This window comes from Hyposmocoma kahamanoa, unplaced genomic scaffold (assembly GCF_003589595.1).
Source record: "Hyposmocoma kahamanoa isolate Upper Pololo Valley unplaced genomic scaffold, ASM358959v1 210, whole genome shotgun sequence".
Classification (NCBI taxonomy): domain Eukaryota; kingdom Metazoa; phylum Arthropoda; class Insecta; order Lepidoptera; family Cosmopterigidae; genus Hyposmocoma; species Hyposmocoma kahamanoa.
Genome location: NW_020653731.1, coordinates 2420387 through 2439715, shown reverse-complemented (window position 1 = coordinate 2439715; position 19329 = coordinate 2420387). Strand labels below are relative to the sequence as shown.

Here is a 19329-nt window from a genome sequence, read left to right as displayed (position 1 = left end):
TGATTGCACGACATATTATTATGACTGATATTATAATTACGTACCCAAATTGTGCGCTTGACTATATACATAGAATTACTGACGGCTTCTTTAGGAATCGTTTGAATACCGCTTTGTTTCCTAATGCTTACTTATTTCAAAGATCAAAACACATACATATATATATATATATATATATTGGTTATTATATATATATATTTTATATATGTATTGGTTATTATTGGAATAACATTGTTGAAATCTTATAACTGAATTTAATTTGAAATAGGAAACACTTGAAGTCTTACTTTTCCTATTAATACTGGAGGTTAACTGATGTACAATGTAGCTGACAAAAAAAAATGCGATGACAGAATAGAATAAACATTAATCTGCGGCACTTTCGCAATTCTTTTTTTTAACTGTGAGTCAATATGTAGGCCAGCAAATGTCCTTTTACAAAGACTATTTATATAGAAACGATCACAAGAATTTTGCTATTTATTTATGCAATATATTCTATTATAAATACTTTCACTGTGACCGTCATAGCATCGATGGCCCCATATTACTACGGCTCGTTCGACATATCCAATAGTCGACGCGACATTCGCAAACCGCCAAATAACTACTTTAATCGTTTGGCAGTGACCAGCTGGTCTTAACATTTCCAATATACAATTACATTTCCTTACTAATTTCATTCTTATATCGTAGTTAGACTCAAAGTTAAATGGTTTTAGTTTGAAATTCATGAACAGTATTTTTTTCTTTTGAAAAGAATACATTTCTTATCACTATTGCAACTGAAACAAATATAATAAGGTGATTTTTATACAAACATAACAAAGACGAAGCGAAAAAAAGTTTTTTCTAAGTAACAAAATTTTAGGTTAGCAAAGTTTCCCAATGACCACATTTTATCTAATAAAAATAAGATTGGAATAGTCTTTAACATGAGTAGTATTTTCCTCGCCGTACAATACAGCTGTTCCCAATCGATTATCTTTCGAGATTAACATACAACTTCAACATTTATTCTGGCTTAAATAAAACGTAAGAGACTTGACCTCGTCAAATACCATGCAACTTTATATATTACACTCCGTAACCCTGATAACCACATATTATACATCAAAAAGTTGGTTTGACTATTATAGACTATGTTTTCTTCCCTGATGAAAGTTGTTATCTTACGAATGTCAAATTTTTTGATTTGCCATAAATTAAAAGAAAAACCTAATAAATAATTGGGAACAGCTACTTTGGACGTGTTTTCCAGTTTTTACTAAAGTGATACAGCGAAAAGTTTTTAGTAATTGTTAGCGAAAGCAACTACAACGCACTTTTTTAGTTATACCACCTTTGATCACAGTGGAAAACATGTCTAATTTCCATCACTGTAGGACATATCAAAAAAACGATATTTGATCGTAGATGACGACATAGGACAACTAGAACACTGCGATGGTATCTAACAGGTATAAAGTTGCCTTATAAGCGCAATTAGTGTTCTATAGCTAAACGCCAACGGTCAAATATCAGTGATATAACCTAAGATTTTCTTCGGATTTAAGACGAAGAAGACGGTTTAGGCGAGGTGGACCTGACATTGTGGGACATGCCCGAAGTGCCAGGCACGGCCGGGTCCGCGGCCGCGCCTGGGGTGGCGGGAGATCAGGGACGTGCGTCGTTTGACGACTCTACATCACTCGAGCTGGTGGAAACCGACTTCTTCGGCTTATATTCTGTTATTACCACTGTCACTCCGCTTACTGTTACCTGGTGGAAGATGTGTAATAAAATAATCACAAAAAGAGATATTTTATAGTGTGTTCCGAGTGAGATTTGAATCCCCGGCAGCTCGAATGGCAAAGTATGACAAGATCATCACTCTTTTATTTCTATGGAATAGTGTCGGTGGCAGTGGTTTTGAGTTCAATTTTACTTGTGAAATTATCCAAAAAGAACTTGGCTCGGTTTTTAACATTTCGGTTCTCTTGAATGGCACAAATAAAAAAAAAATTTTTTTCTGACACAGCTGTATACAGAATATATGCGAAATTTTATTGTGTTTACGGGGCGACATTGGTTATACAATTCGTGAGATTTGCGATACACCTTAAGATTTTTTATCATCTTCCTGATGTATTAGATGTTATTGAAATAGGCCTCTATTTTAGAAAACCATCGATATGTCTTTGGTAAAACGGCTCGTAAAGAGGTTGGTTCAAGTTGTTGCATAACACAATATATTGAATTTTAGCTCATTATCACCGTGACCTATTAAATCTATTGCCAATTGCCATCGTTTCTGGTAATTGTAGTGAGACGGTTACACTTACTTCTCTGGTCTGCGCTGAGCTGCGATCAACATTACTTAGTCTGGGTGGGTGGCGACGCTTCTTTTTGAGCGAGTTGGCGGAGCGCGGTCGTTTCTGCGAGCTGGTTGCCGTGCCCGCTGCCTGGGCAGCCACTAAGGCCGGATTAAGGCGTGGTTTGCGGGTTGAAGTGCCTGCATAGTAAAACATATGATTAAAATGACTTTATCCTATTCTAGAAATTTGAAACCTAAACCGTTATCCAGGTCAAAGCTACGAGAGGTGAAAAATACTTCAAATCGCTTGTAAGTCTGTCTTTTTTGAAGATGGAGTAAATAACAGGTCATTGTGCAAAAGTGTTGCTAACTTGCACGCAGCTGGTGATTGCAGTCGATAAATATTCTATCGACTATCAACTGAATGTCGTTTACGCGTATGCAATAAATGACCGTACTTGTTTCATTTGAATCGTCAACGGTCCGGCGGCGCCGGCAACTGCGGAGCACAGGTTCCTTTGAATTGTTAATTTTTGTAAGTTCATGCATACATACACTACATTTAGAACTATGCTTATTAAAGACCAGACATATTTTAAAATTTTTATTTTATTTTAGTTCAATATAAATATAATATAATAATGAAATCCGCACGTCCTTATTGAAATGTAGGTATATATGAATAATTTTCGGGCCCACCAGCAAATATTGCGATGCAAACGCATACCGCAGAGACTACAGGTCTTTAACCAGTGTGTCCTAGCAGTATTCACCTATGGCATGGAAACAACGAGTCTGATGAAGAAGTTCGCAGAGAACTTACGAATCGCACAGAGGACAATGGAAAGAACAATGTTAGGAATAACATTCCTCGAACGGATACCGAATGAGCGTATTTGACGGATAATTAAAGCCGGGGACGTTGTACGCAAATTGAGACGATGAAATAAAAATGAGCAGGACACATAGCTAGGATGGACCCAGATCGATGGACAAGGAGGACCTTGGGCCCACACGCCCGGCAGAGGTCTTCCGCCACTTCGTTGGGTGGATGACATTAAAATTTCACGGGCCGCAACTGGACGCATGTGACACGAGAGCCACATAAATGGAGAGACATGGAGGAGGCCTATATCCGAAGACGGACGGAGTAGAGGGTGCTTGATGATGATGATGATGATATGGATAAAAACTGATTTCAATACACTAGTATTAGAGTTGGAACTAACAAGTCTAACTCATAAAATAAGAATAAAGAAGACAAATAACTCAATTGGGGTCGTATTCCAGAACTGTACTCAATGCTCAAGTCAGGATTTGAGTATGATTCAAAGCACTAGAAATCATACTCAAGTCCGTGTTATTAGGGTCGTATTCCAAGTGCTTGAAATCATACTCAAGTCTGCTCAAATCCTGACTTGAGCATTGAGTAGAGTTCTGGAATACGACCCTCAGTAACCATTAGAGCAATCTTCAATAGTTTACCAAATGAATTTAAATTACTACACGCACCTACGTTTAAATCACAATTGACAAAATGGCTTATGACACATTGCTTCTATAGTAATAAGGAATATTTATATTTATTTACAAATACTAATTTAAATTTATAATTTTACTCCGTCTTCAAAAAAGAGACCATAGCTGAGTATTATGGTTGTACCGAAAAGCGATCGCCTTGCACATCTTCACTATCGTATGAGTAAATTGTACGAAAAGCCAGCCTCCTTCACAATCTATAAACCCGTGCTATAAACGACTGAGTATTGGAAGGCTAACACGGAGATAGATATCGGTAAAGCCCGGATATGTGGAGCTACGCTTCAGCCCTGAGGGAGTCTCAAATCGTTGTCTATTTTTCCCGCGCGGGACTTGATACCGGCGTCCTACTATCGATTCGCAATCTTGATTTATTTCAAAGGCAAGTAGGGATGATGTAGCAGATAAATTACCTTCTATAAGCTATATAATTTAAAATCTCTATTCAGTAGCGTAACAAGCCGCTAAATGCACTTAAATACATAAGTAGCTTATGTCACACGTACATCATAACAATCACACACGTTACAAGACATGGGCACATTGCAACCTGCTATTAATAACGTAAGCATAGGTATATGAATTTTATGGTGGCGAAAAAAATCGAAATCAGAATTCAATCGTTGGAAAAAAGGCAAAAACCGAATTTTGTGGAAAAAAGAAACAAAAACAAAATAAAAATAGAATAGGTCCAAAAATTAAGTAGGCGTAGTGTTCATTGGAGGTATCGAAATGGCGCGAGAGATCAGAACAGAGTGCAAGTGCGCAGCTCGCGTGCCTTTCGCAAACAGGCGCATTTTTTTCTAGATCTGTACACATCCTAAGCGCACATTTTATTCGACACGAATTTCATCGGGCTCACGCGCCGCGCTGTCGCCCCACGGAGACCGCGTTGTCGCCGCGCAGTGACCGCGTGCATCAAACTGTCATGGCAAAGTACGCTCTATTTATTTAGCTTTTCTATTTCTTTAACTTAAATGAGCGTCTCGGACGCGCGGGCGGGGATGGCTTGTCTTTGGTGTACGCGGCGACCGCGCGGATGTATTGTTCAGAGGAATTTAAACGTTGTTGCCTAGTAAATAGAATTCAGATTCGCTATTAATGTACGTGAAAGCGCGGTAACTAGACGGTCGCCGCGCGGCGGCTGCGCGCAAACTTTCGCGTCGTGTAAATGGCTCTAACACAACTAACTAGCTCAATTAGTTAGTCGCGTCATGTGATTCGTTTGAGCGGTCACTCCTAAAAGGTTAAATGTTTAGAATTAATCCCTTTGGGTTATATTACATTATTTAGCACTGTTGCTCGTTGACCATTGCTATTGCTTGCCAAAACCATAGATATAGAAAAAAAGGGGAGATTTGGTATAGGGGCGTGGTTCGAGTCGCCTCGATATGCTCAAAAGACGAAAGAGGTGACACGCCCATAAACATCGCCACAGTGACATGGCGATCGTTGTACATACAAGATCTCTCGTAAAACGTGAAGACGCCAAGTTGTAGCGATACACCTTGTAAAAATTTGAGTGAAAACAAAAATTTTAAAACCAGTGAGATAACATTCCACCGGTTATTTGCATTTTTAGTTACTATTTCTATTATTATTCTAGGTTTTCTTTTCGTCTCCATAGAAATTTCTATACTGAAATATAGTGATGTTCATTTACGATGACTGATGTTTATCGACAATAAATTTTTACTGAAATGTTTGAATTTCTTACTATGATTTTTATAATTAAAGTCCCTAAAATATCGAAGCGAAAAGCATTCACGTTAAATTGATTTCCTTTATTTTATTAATATTATTATTATTATCACTAAACATTTTATTTCAAGTAACTTTAACACAACTCGTATTTCGGACAATCGTTTCAATTTCATGTCAATTTCTACGTTGCTGTTGCTTGAAGAAAAATGTATGTGTATTATTGTTTTAAATAATTTAGATATTTAAATTCCATTATACTCGTAGATTAAACGTAGAGTATTTTTAATTTTTAAATTTCTCCAATGAGTTCAAAATAAGAGAAGGTTGGATTGAAGCTGCAGGAAAATCGAAATATTGGTTTTCTTATTACTATTTCTGACTTTTTCTAAAAAAAAAAAATAAAATAAAATTGGCTTTAATTTACATGTGCTTGCAAAATAAATTAGAAACAATTATAGAAAATTACATGAATCCTTCATAAAAAAACAACATAATGTAATTTATTAAATTCGTTGATGGTCCGAGTTTACGCTTGACAATGACAGCTTCACCATCCCGTGGTAACGTACTATAATGGAAAACTGACACTGGCGACGATCGTCATACTTTTTATATTATTCTTCTAAAACTGACACTGGCCCAAGTCTAGTGGCCGCCATTAAGAAAATGAAAATAATTTATATTAATATATTAATTTAATAATACACCAGTACCAGCGTAGGTATAGTATGAAAAATAGAATATTTTTTAATATTAAAAACAGCCACATGGTTTCTAACTATCGATTAGGTAGGACCACATCCCTTGTTGAGTAGCGTCAGTTTAAGGTTAATAAGGTTAACAATTCACGGAGCGGTTTCCATTCGCGCCCGCCGGTGCTGCGGGACAGCGGTTATATTTCAATACTCACGACCCTGCTAGTTTGTGCGAGCACGTAGCCGCTGCGGTTGTAGGCACGAAACCGTTGCGATTGCGGAACGGACCGCGAAGAAGTTAGTGGGAGTTAATCGCAAGTCGCGCGGTTAATCGAGAACTCATTCCGCGTGCGCCTACAATACATTGCGCCTGAACCGACCGCCAAAGTGCGCGGGCGACGACGGCCGCCAAGCGCGCAAGTGATCGCGTCCTGCGCGGTTCTACTAGTACCCCGCCGCGGCAACCGCGAGCAACCGTCACCACTACAGGCGTAAAACGCGCCGTGAAATGTGCTACAAATGTTATATACTTAACTATCCATTCTACAGATGCCGCGGTCCCGCGACAGGCGTGGGTGAACACCGCTCCGTGAGTTCTTAGTGTAATGAAAAATGAGTTTCAGCGCCATCTAATGTGTAATAGTTAGCTATTATATACTAGTAACATTTTTACTAAAACGCGACCTGATGTCGACTGGCTGAACCAGGATGAAAAAAATACTGAAATATAACTCTTACTCAAGTGACTGGAAGTTTAATTTTGTTAAATTTTAAAATTGTGTTACGTCGTTTTCACGTTTTAGGCCCTACCCAGTCAAAATCTTTAAGTTATGGTAGTAGATAATAGAGCGTAAAGTTGGAATTGCACACAAGCTAAAAAGTGGCGACATCGGTACCCGATCTTACAAAGCGTCATTACATATCTCCCCTTTCTTTCTATATCTATATTAGCTATAGCTAGCTAATACAATATTAGCTGTGATGAAAGAGGTACTTTCCAACTTCCCATTTTACAAAATTATTTTTAGAAAATTCTTCAAAAATTTGAAAGGTTCTCTACTGTTACGAGCTGGTTTACATTAGGGCTGTAACACTGCAGAACAGTTAGTCAGTCTATCTACTGAGAGACTCTAATTTTAATCCAGCAAGTCAATGCAATAGAATTTCGTTTATTGTTCAATGGATCTCGTCTACAGAAACCTAAATAAAAAAAAAACCTGGGCCGAAAAGCCGAATCATTGGATCTAGTCACTGGCTCAATATAAACCTTTCGAAAAGATGAAACAAGTGAGTAGAGGTAGAGCTGTTGTATCAAAAAGGCGAATAGCTTTTGAGTATACGTAGTTCCGACCAAAGTACGGTCGGTATTTGTTAGAAATAGCCGAACTAAGCCTCGGTAGAGAACAAAGGAGCAGTATAAAAGGGTAGATTTAGGAGTTCCACGGGACTCGAGCGCAGGAAGAATACGGGTATTTTAACTGTACGTAGCGGTCCGCTTTCATGCAACTTCTGAATACATTTACGGTGAGATGCGTTTAAAGAGATCTATGATAAAAGACTTGCAAATATCAGAATGCAGGGATTATTTTTTTTATGACTAATATAATACCAACATAATATGAATTGGACAAGTAGCATTCATATTCCTCGAGAATATTGTAGAGATTTTCTCAGAAAATAAGGATTTGCCGTAAAACCCACGCTTGGCAAGAGGTTTAGCGTTCGCAATCGTTTACGACCTTGGAATCTGAATTCGACGTATTGTGAGATGAACGTTTTACCGAAGTATCGTTTCACTTACACCACAGATGACGTCTCGTTGGTCGGCAGGATATTTATTCGACAAAACGATTAACTGGCATTGCAGCTGACCGATATTTCGCAATTAGTTAAAATACAAACCGTGGCTTAACAAGTACCCGTTTAAGTAATAATAATAACAACTGCTTCGCATAATTTCTATGGAGAAAGGACTACTAATTTTATTGTACCAAAATTAATTAATAATTTACCTTTAGAATTAAAGAAAAACATAACTACGGTTAATATAAAAAGTTCAATTAAAAGTTACTTTGAAAAAAAATAAATAAATAAATAAATAAATGTAGTAGTATAACAATGAAACATGTAATTTCTAATTGAGATTTGTAATCTTTTGTTAGCTTATTAAATATAAGAATGTAATATTAAGATGTAATTAAGGAGAACGTGCAGCACCCGGACAAACCAATGTAGGTTTAAGGGTGTGATGTATATATATTTTTGTAATATTCTTAGTGTTTAAAATAAATAAATAAATAAATAATAATAAATAAGTAATTTCGATTAATTTTAAGCAGGATTCGAAGTGGTATCATTGACAATTATCACCTTAATTATTTATCAAAATTAATTATCTTTACTTTTATTTGACTTTGACTTGATAATTGTCACGTCAATTATTTTGATACTTAATTATTTATAAAATCATTGAAACAACAAAATGCTATTATACTGGTAGCAATGTGATACAAATATCACAGACATCTTAGTTTTAGTACTAATGGAGCTTCTTAACTATTTCTGCCGCCAAGCAGTAATGTGAGCATAACTGCATTCCGGTTTGGAAGGGTAAGGGTGCTGGTGAAATTACAGGCACATAGGACTTGTCAACTTATTTTTCTGTGTGCCCATCTTTAGAACTGCCTCCGTGGCCGAACGGTGACCATACCGGACTGCCACGCAGAGCTCTCGGCTTCGCTTCCCAGGCTGAGAGAAATATTTGTATGGCCTACATTTATTTCTCTCGCGAGTGTGGGTGTAATTTGTGGTTGTCGTATATTTGTGCGTCTATGACACCCCCAATACAGGCCTAATTGCGGGGCTTTGTGTGTGTAAAAAAAGATAAGAAAGTAAATAAGAATAGTATATAATTTCTGATTTGTTATAAAATTTAGATTTAATTTTACATAGGAAATGAAACTATTTTTCCGGATTTAAGATGCGTATATATGTTCTAATTTAATTTGTTTTGAAGGAAATAAAACAGGAAAGAGGACTTTGGGCCAAAGGGAGTCATATATCGGCGATTCCGCGGCCGGTTACCTGACACCAGATTGCGTCACATGTCGCCAACAAGTGAAATTTGTGTAGATTAGTTATTTAGTATAAATAGTGTTTTGTTATATTGTATATATGTTAGTCTTTAAAAAAACATGTGTCGTGTGGTCTGAATTAAATAAATAAATTTATTAATATTCACATTCTACCTTGACGTGAGTTATGTTTAAAAGAAAAAACTGCCAATTTTCCACTTGGGCGGTGTTGTTTAATGAGCGACGAAACGCGAAAATAAGCGCCTAATTCACGTGCGCATAATTCTATTACGACAACGAAGAATGCGCGTAAATACAACACCCAAAATGGCTCTTGAAATGTATATTATAACTTGTCACACATACCTCTTTCGTCGTGAATGCGTATAAAAAAATTTTAATGTTTATTTAGAACAATATTTCTGCCTTAAAACTATATAACTTCTTTAGAATAATATAACTGCCTACGTGGCCGAACGGTTACCATGCCGGACTGCCACGCAGAGGTCCCAGGTTCGATTCCCGGGCCGGGAGAAATATTTGCATGGCACACATTTATTTATGTCTTGAGTTTGGGTGTAATTTGTGGTTGTCTGTGTGTGTCCACGGTAACCGCGACACAGGGTTACCCTAGTGCGGGGTTATGTTGAGTGTGTTCGTTATTATTATATTATTATTAATATTTCTACATTTTACGTACATACACTTCACGAACTTTTCCCATCAAAGCAGCTAGAGAACTAGTGTTCCTTACTACGATTCTGACACACATTCGCCTCGTCAACACAGACCCAGGTTATGAATATCGTATTGCGAAGTGCTGAACCAAAAAAAGACAGCAGCTACGTCAGGAGAGAGATGATATAATGAGCATTAGAAAAGAAATCAAATCTAGTTAAGTTTTTGAGTCCATTGCAGATCCCACGGCCATATACTCCATGGATCTATCAAATTTTAAAAAAGCAACGCTTATCTATAAATAAACAGCCTGTAGATATAAATAATTATGCTCTCAATAAATATTAGAACTTATAAATTTAATTATAATTAATATTATGACGTTTTACTGCCATGTTATTCATTTATTTTTTAATTATTAATACAAAAATCGAACACTCAGAAAAAATTCCTTCGATCCGGTCGGATTCGAACCAACGTCTTCTAGCATACCGTGCCAGAGAGTTGGTATAGCACCAAGTAAGCCACAGAACGAACCAGCGGACCTCACTTTTTTTTTATGTGTTTGCGTCGTATCTTTGTATTTGGTTTTTCAACGACTTTATAGCCGTAGCGCCATCTATGAGAAATCTATGATATTTCGTCACCCAGTTAGATACCTTTACAGCTACCATCCCCGGATAGAGATGTCGCTGTTCATTGTATTTATATTTTTATTGAATTGATATTCAATTATTTTTATGTGAAATTACTTTACTAGTTTGTTATAATTATTAATACAAAGATCGAATACTCAGAAAAAAACCCTTCGATCCGGCCGGATTCGAACCGACGACGTCTTCTAGCATTTATTTTTTGTTAAATTACTCCACTACTTTGTTATTATTATGAAAACGAAGATCGAAAACAAAGAAAAATTCCTTCGATCTGACAGGACATTAGAACTTAACTGATTAAAATTACAACAGTGTACAGTCTACACAGAGTACAATGGGTGCATGAGCCTCCCCGCATGACGATTCGTTTCCAGTAAGTTTGGCATATCCTGGGCAACGATCGGCGAGTACCCTACGCCGATTTGCAAATCCTTTGCCGACACGATAAGAAGAAGAAGGAAGTACAATAATGTAATGTTACAAATAAGATCACATTGTTTAGAAAATCACGATTCATTTTTTTTACAGTTATTTTCTTATAATTATGAATACAAAGATCGAACACTTAGAAAAAATTCCTCCGATTCGAAACGACGTCTTGTAGCAAACTGTGGCAGACGCTATGCCACTAAGCCACGGAACGAACCAGCGGACGTCACGAATTCTTCTATGTGCTTGTTTGTCGGATCTTTGCATCTGGTTCATAGATGGCGCGACGGCTAAAAAGTCGTTAACTAAAAGAAAATTTAATATCCTGGTGTAATTCAATGAAACATTTAGTTATTTTCTTCTACCACCAATCGTCATCTAGTCAATTTATAGTCTGTTGTTGAAGATGGAGTAAAATGACTGTTCATTGCGCAAAAGTGTTGCCCGCTTACGAGCAGCTAGTGATTACAATCAATAAATATTCTATCGACTATCGACTGAACGTTGGTCACGTTTGTGCAATAAATAGCCGAATTTAATTCATTTCAATCATGAACGACGCAATTTTCACCCAACTACTGGTCACGGGTTCATGTGGATTGTGAAGTTTTTGTAAGTTCACACATACATAATCGTACACTGCATTTAGAACTGTCTATTATAAATACAAACAAGAAACACATTTTGAATCCACCCGTTCTTATTATAATGTACATGAATGAAAATTGATCTGAATACTAGTAGGCCAACTGTTAAAATAAAAATAAAGAAGGTGATAACGCAATTAGTAATCATTAGAACGTCGTAACAACCACATTTCAGACATTGATCCTAAAATTCTACCTTCTTTTACAATTCTATCGATAAAACTGTGTAGACAACAACTACATGACTAAATTGGCAACCCTGCAAATGTCATTTTACTCAATTTTCAAAAAAGACAGAATAAAGAGCAATGTCACACAATGCGTTTTCACGCTGCTTTGTTTTACATAATATAAATCAGAACGCCATGCCACACCGTGCGTTGAAACGGCACGCCACCGGTAGCTAGCAAGTTAGTAAGTTGAAATCACAGCGTTGCCGTTGCGACGACCGCGACGCAGCACCCGTGTGGCTTCACTCTTAGGCGACAAATTGTCGATTTTCTTCTTTCTTTCTTCAGTCTTGTGTTGAGTGTATCCAACACAAGACACAATTATGCGCAATTTGAACGCACCGCCGCCGTTCCGAATTTGCCACCTTCTGATAAACGCCCACTATCACAAATAATAATTTATACGATATTATAAATCGTATTTATTCGAAACCATACAAATAACGGTGCCGCACAATGTGAAATATTTATTTCTAATTTTATTAGGATTCCACCCTATTGTTTATTGTCGTTTGTTTTGCCCTAAAATGTTCCCTTCTGTTTCGTAATTTCCTGTTAAAGGGGAGGAAAATTTTATAGGTAGGCTATAAGTAGAAAATGAAGTTAGCACGTGACGAAATGCGGAAATAGATTGGTAAAATTTTGTCCCGAGTACAATCGTTATGTAGCTAACTTTATATTAATGTACAGTCACTAAGAATTGTGTAAATAGTGCTCAAAATTCGTAACTATCCACCTGCCTCCCACAATTATGTACTCAATAGTAGTTTATTTTCGACTTTGCGTGTTTTGTATATACCTATACATTTCTCATCGAGATAGGAAGAGACCACAGCGTTACTTACTACGATCCTGATGCACATATTTTGCCTCATCAACACGCATCTACGTTACATAGCGATTATTCCCAAAGTTTTTTATTATGATACCAAGTGCGCTTGGTGGTAAGCGACACACTTGTCCAATGTTGAGCTTTAAATCGCAAACATCTGAGGGCCTTTTGTGATATGTGAATTTCACCAGCACCCACCATTGAAAACCGAACCTTAATAATGTTCACGTTACTGTTTGGCGGCAGAAATAGGTATGCTAGTAGTAGTACTGCCCTGGACGAACTCTTTCACAAGGAGCTCTACTGCTACTAAAAATTATGTATGGTTTATACCATACATAATGTTAGTTTGTCACAGCGATAATCATCATCATCTCTATCATCATTATTTGCCGCGAATTTCATTTTCCTTAAAAGTTGACTGGTAGGGAATGATTTTAGCATTAAGTCCGCCTTTTGTACCATTATATGTAGTGGTCAATGCAATTTAATAATATAACCCTTGCCATATTAGTATATTTTTTTAATGGGACAGTTTGGGGAAGAAGATACAACGAAACTGTCTTAGGAACAAACTGTTTTTTGTATGTGAAAACAATGTTGACAATAATTTTTCTTTATCCATAAAAATAAATAAAAATGGTCAAAATTTTTTTTAGTGCTGATCGACTCAGTTTCATAAAGGGATTATTTGAAATCATTATTTCAATGGAAGTTGGTCAAAATCATAAAATGTCTTTCGTACAAAATGGAATATTAACTATTTTTTCTTTTAATGTTGATAAACTCAGTTTCTTATAAGGATTATTTCATTGCATGAGACGAAAAAAATCCGGACAGCAGAAGTTGGTCAAATTTCATAAAAGGTTTTTCATACAAAACTCCTTGACAGATCGAGATTGACACGAGCTAGCTCAATGTGTGAAGTGCTAGATGGAAAATTTGTTGCTGTGAAAAATTTGCCAGATACGACTTTGCGGAATAATATTTATGTTACAATTTGTCTATAGATAGATGTACTTTTGTGTATCGCATTCGAGACATCTTAGGGTCAATTTACATTGCCGCGAATGGAAACAAATTTTTAAATCGTTACAACGAGAAACTACATTCGATACGATGGGAACACCTAAGACTGCGCGAGTGAATTCTCCGAAAGAAGCGCGTCGAGTTTTTTGATTCTTATTCAGGGGTCTACTCCCACTCTCTGTCCGACATCAACAATAACTACAGTAGAAGTGGTTAGTTAGCGTCCTACGCGTGCCAACTATACATCTCGAAAGATCTATCTGAGGTCAGTCCGCCAATTTCGCATTGTATGGTAGTGTCATTATTTTGTGCAAATTCTCTAAAATCCTAGACAAATGTCTTGTTGTGTTGTTTTGAAGTACAAAAATAATAGCCGCACCAATAATATTGCCCGTGGTGGTATTTAATATCATCGGAAAGTCTTACTTTTATAAATTTTAAATTTTCTGTATAACGAAATATTTTTTTTGTCACAAGAAACGAAAGTAAAGCTTATAGCCCTGCAATATGGTCGGTTTTTATTTGGAGAACTAAATTAATAAATCCAATTCGTGGTTGTTCAGCAATTAATCGCTAGATGGCAATACATTGATTGAAATTTAAATATAATATCAAAACGTCGTAACTTGTAATAATAGGTATTTATGATATTGAACTTCGAACGATATGCCAACAGGGTAAAGTTTAAATTATATTAAGAATCCAGAATTAGTTATTTCTTTTTAAATTTGAAACTACGACCAAGCAATATCTAGATTTTCTAGTGTTTCAAATTAAGAATGTGTGAGTTTTGGCGACATCGGTTCTACTACATAGCGCACACTATAAGTTTCCGGAACTGGCCACTTACATAAACAATATTTAAAAAGTAATTACAACATTTGAAAATGGAATTCTTTGGCTGTAGAATACAATTTGTTTCATCTGACTGTCACTTATTTTTACATTGTGACGTCATTTTGGAAATTGGTTGTCTATATCACCATGGATTTAACTCGCGAAAATTTTTGTATTATGGTTTTCTACGACTTTAAGTGTAACTTTGTAACATTACACTATTGCTCAGCGGAGCTTCACTCGGCTTCAAACTGCTTTTGGCAATGAAGCACCATGCAAGACAACTATTTATAACTGGTTTGCAGAATTCAAACGCGGTCGTTTGAATCTCAGTGACGAATTTCGTGATGGTCGCCCGTCCACTGCTGTGAACAACAAAAATATCGATGCTGTGCGCCGTATGATCAAAACAGGCATGCATGTCACTTACCATGAGATTCGGGCATCTTTAGGCACAGGCATGAATCAAATACAATCAATACTACACAACCATTTGGGTGTGAAAAAGCTGTGCTCTCGGTGAATCTTACACGATTTGACTGAGGCTCAAAAAACGGATCGCGTCACTTGGTGCCATTCCATGCTGACCGATTCAACGAAGGGGCGTCAAATTTGACGAAACATGGATTTATAGCTACGATCCCAAAACTAAGCAGCAATCAAGCGTATGGGTATTTCGAGATGAGCCGAAACCAACCAAAGTGGCGCGCGTGCAAAGTGCCTCTAAGCAGATGATTGATTCTTTTTTTAATAAAACTGGACACGAGGTTACTGTTGCTTTGGAGAATCGTTGTACCGTGAATAGTGATTGGTACACGACCATTTGTTTGCCGGAAGTTATTAACAAACTCCGTAAAAATAACCGTAAACGCCGTATCATCTTGCACCACGATAATGCCAGTTCTTACATGGCCAGACAGACAAATGAATTTTTGAAGGTGAACAACGTTGACCTTATGAGCCATCCCGCGTACAGTCCCGACCTGGCACCTTGTGACTTTTATTTATTTCCAAAAATTAAGAACCAGTTACGCGGTTAACGCTTTTCATCACCTGAAGAGGCTGTCGAAGAGTATGAAAAATATGGTTCATTGTCACGGAGGAGTGGCATAAATGTTTTCAAAGTTGGTTCATTCGTACGAAAAAGTGCATTAACGGTAACGGAGAATATTTTGAGAAACAATGAATTCACTTCTGACCATTTATAGTATTTTTTCTTATTCATTCCGGAAACTCATAGTGCACCGCACGTAGTAATCGACGCTTAAGGCATTTCCATTGCTTTTTTCTTCCGTGGCCCGAAACAATTAATGTCAAATAAGTAATACTCGACCAAATAAAAAAACAAAGTCAAGTATGAAGCTTCATTCGCACCTCGCATCTTTTAATTTGATCGAATATTACTTATTCGGAAGGAGTAGGGGGTAGACCCATGGTTTGTATACGTTTGACGTAAAGTCCATTGCTATGGTTACAAAAATTCGCTTTTATTCCGTTTCGCAGTTCCGTAAATAAGCATTATACTACGTTGATTGTTTTAGGGACTGACCACACTTATCCACACGGAATCGCAAGTCCAGTCCGAGCGGAGGCGACAGGAGCAACATCTTTTTCGCGTTTAATAAATAAATAATAATAAATATTAGACGACATCTCACATGTTGCTCTAATCCCAAAATAAGTAATTAAAGCAGTTGTGTTAGGGTAATGATTTGGACTTTCGTGTGTTACTGACCATTAAGGGCTATGGCAGAATATCCGCGAGGACCATGTTCTTCATTGTCCTTTGTAGCCGAGTGATAGACCCATTTATTATTATTAATTTGCCATACTTTTCTTTGTGTTGTATTGCACGTCAAATTTTTATTTTAATCGGAAACAATGACAATTTTTTTTTCTACATTGACCCGGCAGGCGATCAAAGGCCCCAGAGATGTCTACACTATGAAAACCGGTGTGCAAGCTACTAGACCACGAAGGTCGTCTAAAAACATAAAACTTTTTCTCATCGGCTCAAGCCAATAAGTGTGGTGACTCTCTTAATACAGTTGGTATAAGGCTGCTAACATATTGACTGCATGTTTGCAGTTAATACGGGAAGTCGTAATCAACTTGAAGTCGATCTCGACTGCATGAAGATGGTTTCGACTGCATGCAGTTGATTACAATTTCACGCATTAACTGTAAACATGCAGTCAATGTGTTAGCTGCCTAAAGGAGTTACCACACTACGGGGGTGTTGAATAACACTTCTGGATGTTACGAATTCTCAGTTGTTCCTGTTCGCTAGAGGGCTAATGTTTTCCTAATGCGGGAACTATGTCGCGCCTCAATAAACTTATTCAGTTGGTTGGCCCTCTTTCCCTTCAGGCGGAATGGTCTATTTCGAATTCGAGTTTCCTTTTCCAGTATGACGAGTTCACACGCTAAAGAATTCAATTTTCGACATCGTATTTGCTCCTTACCGTCATGTAATGACGGGAATTAAACTTGATATCCCTGTTTTAGTTATTTCTAAAAAAAATCGCATCCTTGAAAAAACTGCGATACAGTCCAGATGGACTTAAAATAATTTTCGTTGATTGAATAACAATTCTTCATCAAAATCAAGTTTACACGGCGGTTTATTATTTTAAGTTTAATATATACGCCAAAACGTAACAAAAAAATATATATCACATTATACACCTCTACTCATTGTTAGTATCACAAAGGTCAACGGTTACTACCCGGCGAAATACAAAAGGTAAACAAAACGGTAGCGATGTTATCAAAACAGGCGTTTTTATTTCGGTCGGGTAACAACCGTGAGCAGCGCCATTTATGCCCGTGGGTTATTTGGGTACTAATTTTACGGTGAAATTTGTTTACCTTAACATTTTTATGTTCATATGTTATCTTTTGTATTTTGAACAATTCATTAAACGTGTAACAAATGCAACATTGCTTAAAACGTCATCAATATTGCAATTAAATTTCAGTTTTTTGAGAAAATATTAGCGCGAATTTGTTTATTACCAACGTAAAGAAAATTTGACATACTTACAAAAAAGTCAAAGCTGTCCATATCCAAGCGCAAACTTTAAATTAATGCGATCATTCAACAGGTAGATATACCTAGAGGTAGCAACGCTTTTGTGAGCTATGGATGAGAACTGTGGTTATAAATCTATGCCTACATCAATCAGTACACAGGTAGTTACATAGTCAGCGTCTAGACTGGACATAAAATCAATAATTTCCCCTGTGCAATGAACTCGCAGTGTAGTCATATAACCGTCCGATAATTTATGCGTTTTATGACGTAGCTCGCACGAGTTCTATGCAAATCATGAAAATCTACGTAAGTACTTATGCGATGATTAGTGAGATTCGTGTAGAAATGAATTTTTATAGATTCTTGAGTAGAAAGTGCAGACAATTGGTAACAAAGAAATTGGAATGTAGGTACTGTAAAGTGTGAATTGAATTACCTTTTCTGACATCGCACATAGAGCATTTGAAGGCCTCAGCGTTGTTCCTATAGGTACAAACACTGCAGTCCCAATAATTTTCCTCCAATACTTTTGAAGGCCTCTTGGCTCTCCGGATTGCACTTTTCTTGTCCATTTTCACGCTCACACACAACACACCGGATCCACAACTTCAATACATACAGATCATGACACTTTTGAGTGATTGTAATTGTTCTTTGATACATTAATTAAATGTTTATGCCGAAGAATCATTATTTTTATTTGATCGTGCACATAGTACACTAACAAGCGCCATGACAGCTCGTCAATGAACGTCGGTAAAACAGCACATTGCGAAATACTGCTTTATCGATGGAATTAATTTGATATACTGGCAATAGATGGCGCTTAGAACAAGTAACTAAAATTGGAACTCTACAATTACGCTAGTCATACATATGTAGATATCATCGACTCTACATAGGTCTTTTGTAGAAATTCCTTTTTCCATCCTCTGAGAGAAATTCTAGTCCCGAGATCAAACTATTTATTAATATCAAAAAATGTTTTGTTGAACAAATAATTTCGGTTTATGAAATATTGTCCCTATAGTCGGTGGATTGTATAGCTAGGGCACTTCTATGTTCAAATACAAAAAATAATTTCATTGTACCCGTACCTACTTCTTATTACTCACATACTCCACAAAAAAGTGAAAAATCCAAGTTTATAAGAAAATTACAAACACTTTGTAACACGACTTATTCGTCTCGACTAGTAGCTTTTTATGGGCCTTCTACGTAATAAATGAGTGTATACTTACCATTTTTATGTCACCTTCGCAACTAACAATTTCTACTGCATTTTCACATGAAACATTATTTTTTACGGTTCATAATGATAGGCGTGGCCTTATACCAAGCCTATAGGTATAGTACACTACACTGTAATAGGATTACATTTTTATTTCTTCTCATATGCGTAGTTATGTACAAATAAACATTCATTTTCTAATATAAAAATACATTATAAATCCTTAAGTTCGTCTTATTAGAAAATATTAGTAAATAGGCATTGTATTAACGATCTTGCGTAGTTAGTTTACATAGATAATGTTTGTCTTTAGAATACTCAATATGGATTTAAAACGATATACATGCAACTTTAAGGTCGGGTTGAAGTAAGCTGGTTTTTTCTTAATAAGGTATTGGCTGAGAAATAAGTATTT

The 19329-nt window shown here is 36.6% G+C and overlaps 1 protein-coding gene across 1 annotated transcript; it reads right to left on the bottom strand.

Annotated features, from left to right (window-relative positions):
• Positions 1-213: 213 nt before the first annotated feature.
• Positions 214-18279, bottom strand: LOC113227423 (YY1-associated factor 2). The gene is made up of 3 exons (XM_026460341.1): positions 18120-18279; positions 2325-2494; positions 214-1761 (listed from the first exon to the last, which is right to left on the bottom strand). The coding sequence occupies exons 1-3, from the start codon at positions 18253-18255 to the stop codon at positions 1657-1659; spliced, it is 411 nt and encodes a 136-aa protein (XP_026316126.1). The 5' UTR covers positions 18256-18279; the 3' UTR covers positions 214-1656.
• Positions 18280-19329: the final 1050 nt, after the last annotated feature.

What these genes read in the sequence shown, in the direction of transcription:
- LOC113227423 (XM_026460341.1), bottom strand. Translation starts at nt 18,255, where the DNA reads ATGGACAAGAAAAGTGCAATCCGGAGAGCCAAGAGGCCTTCAAAAGTA. An exon ending in TATGTGCGATGTCAGAAAAG is followed by an intron (nt 2,495 to 18,119) that starts GTAATTCAATTC and finishes TTTACTATGCAG; the next exon opens with GCACTTCAACCCGCAAACCA. An exon ending in GCTCAGCGCAGACCAGAGAA is followed by an intron (nt 1,762 to 2,324) that starts GTAAGTGTAACC and finishes ATCTTCCACCAG; the next exon opens with GTAACAGTAAGCGGAGTGAC.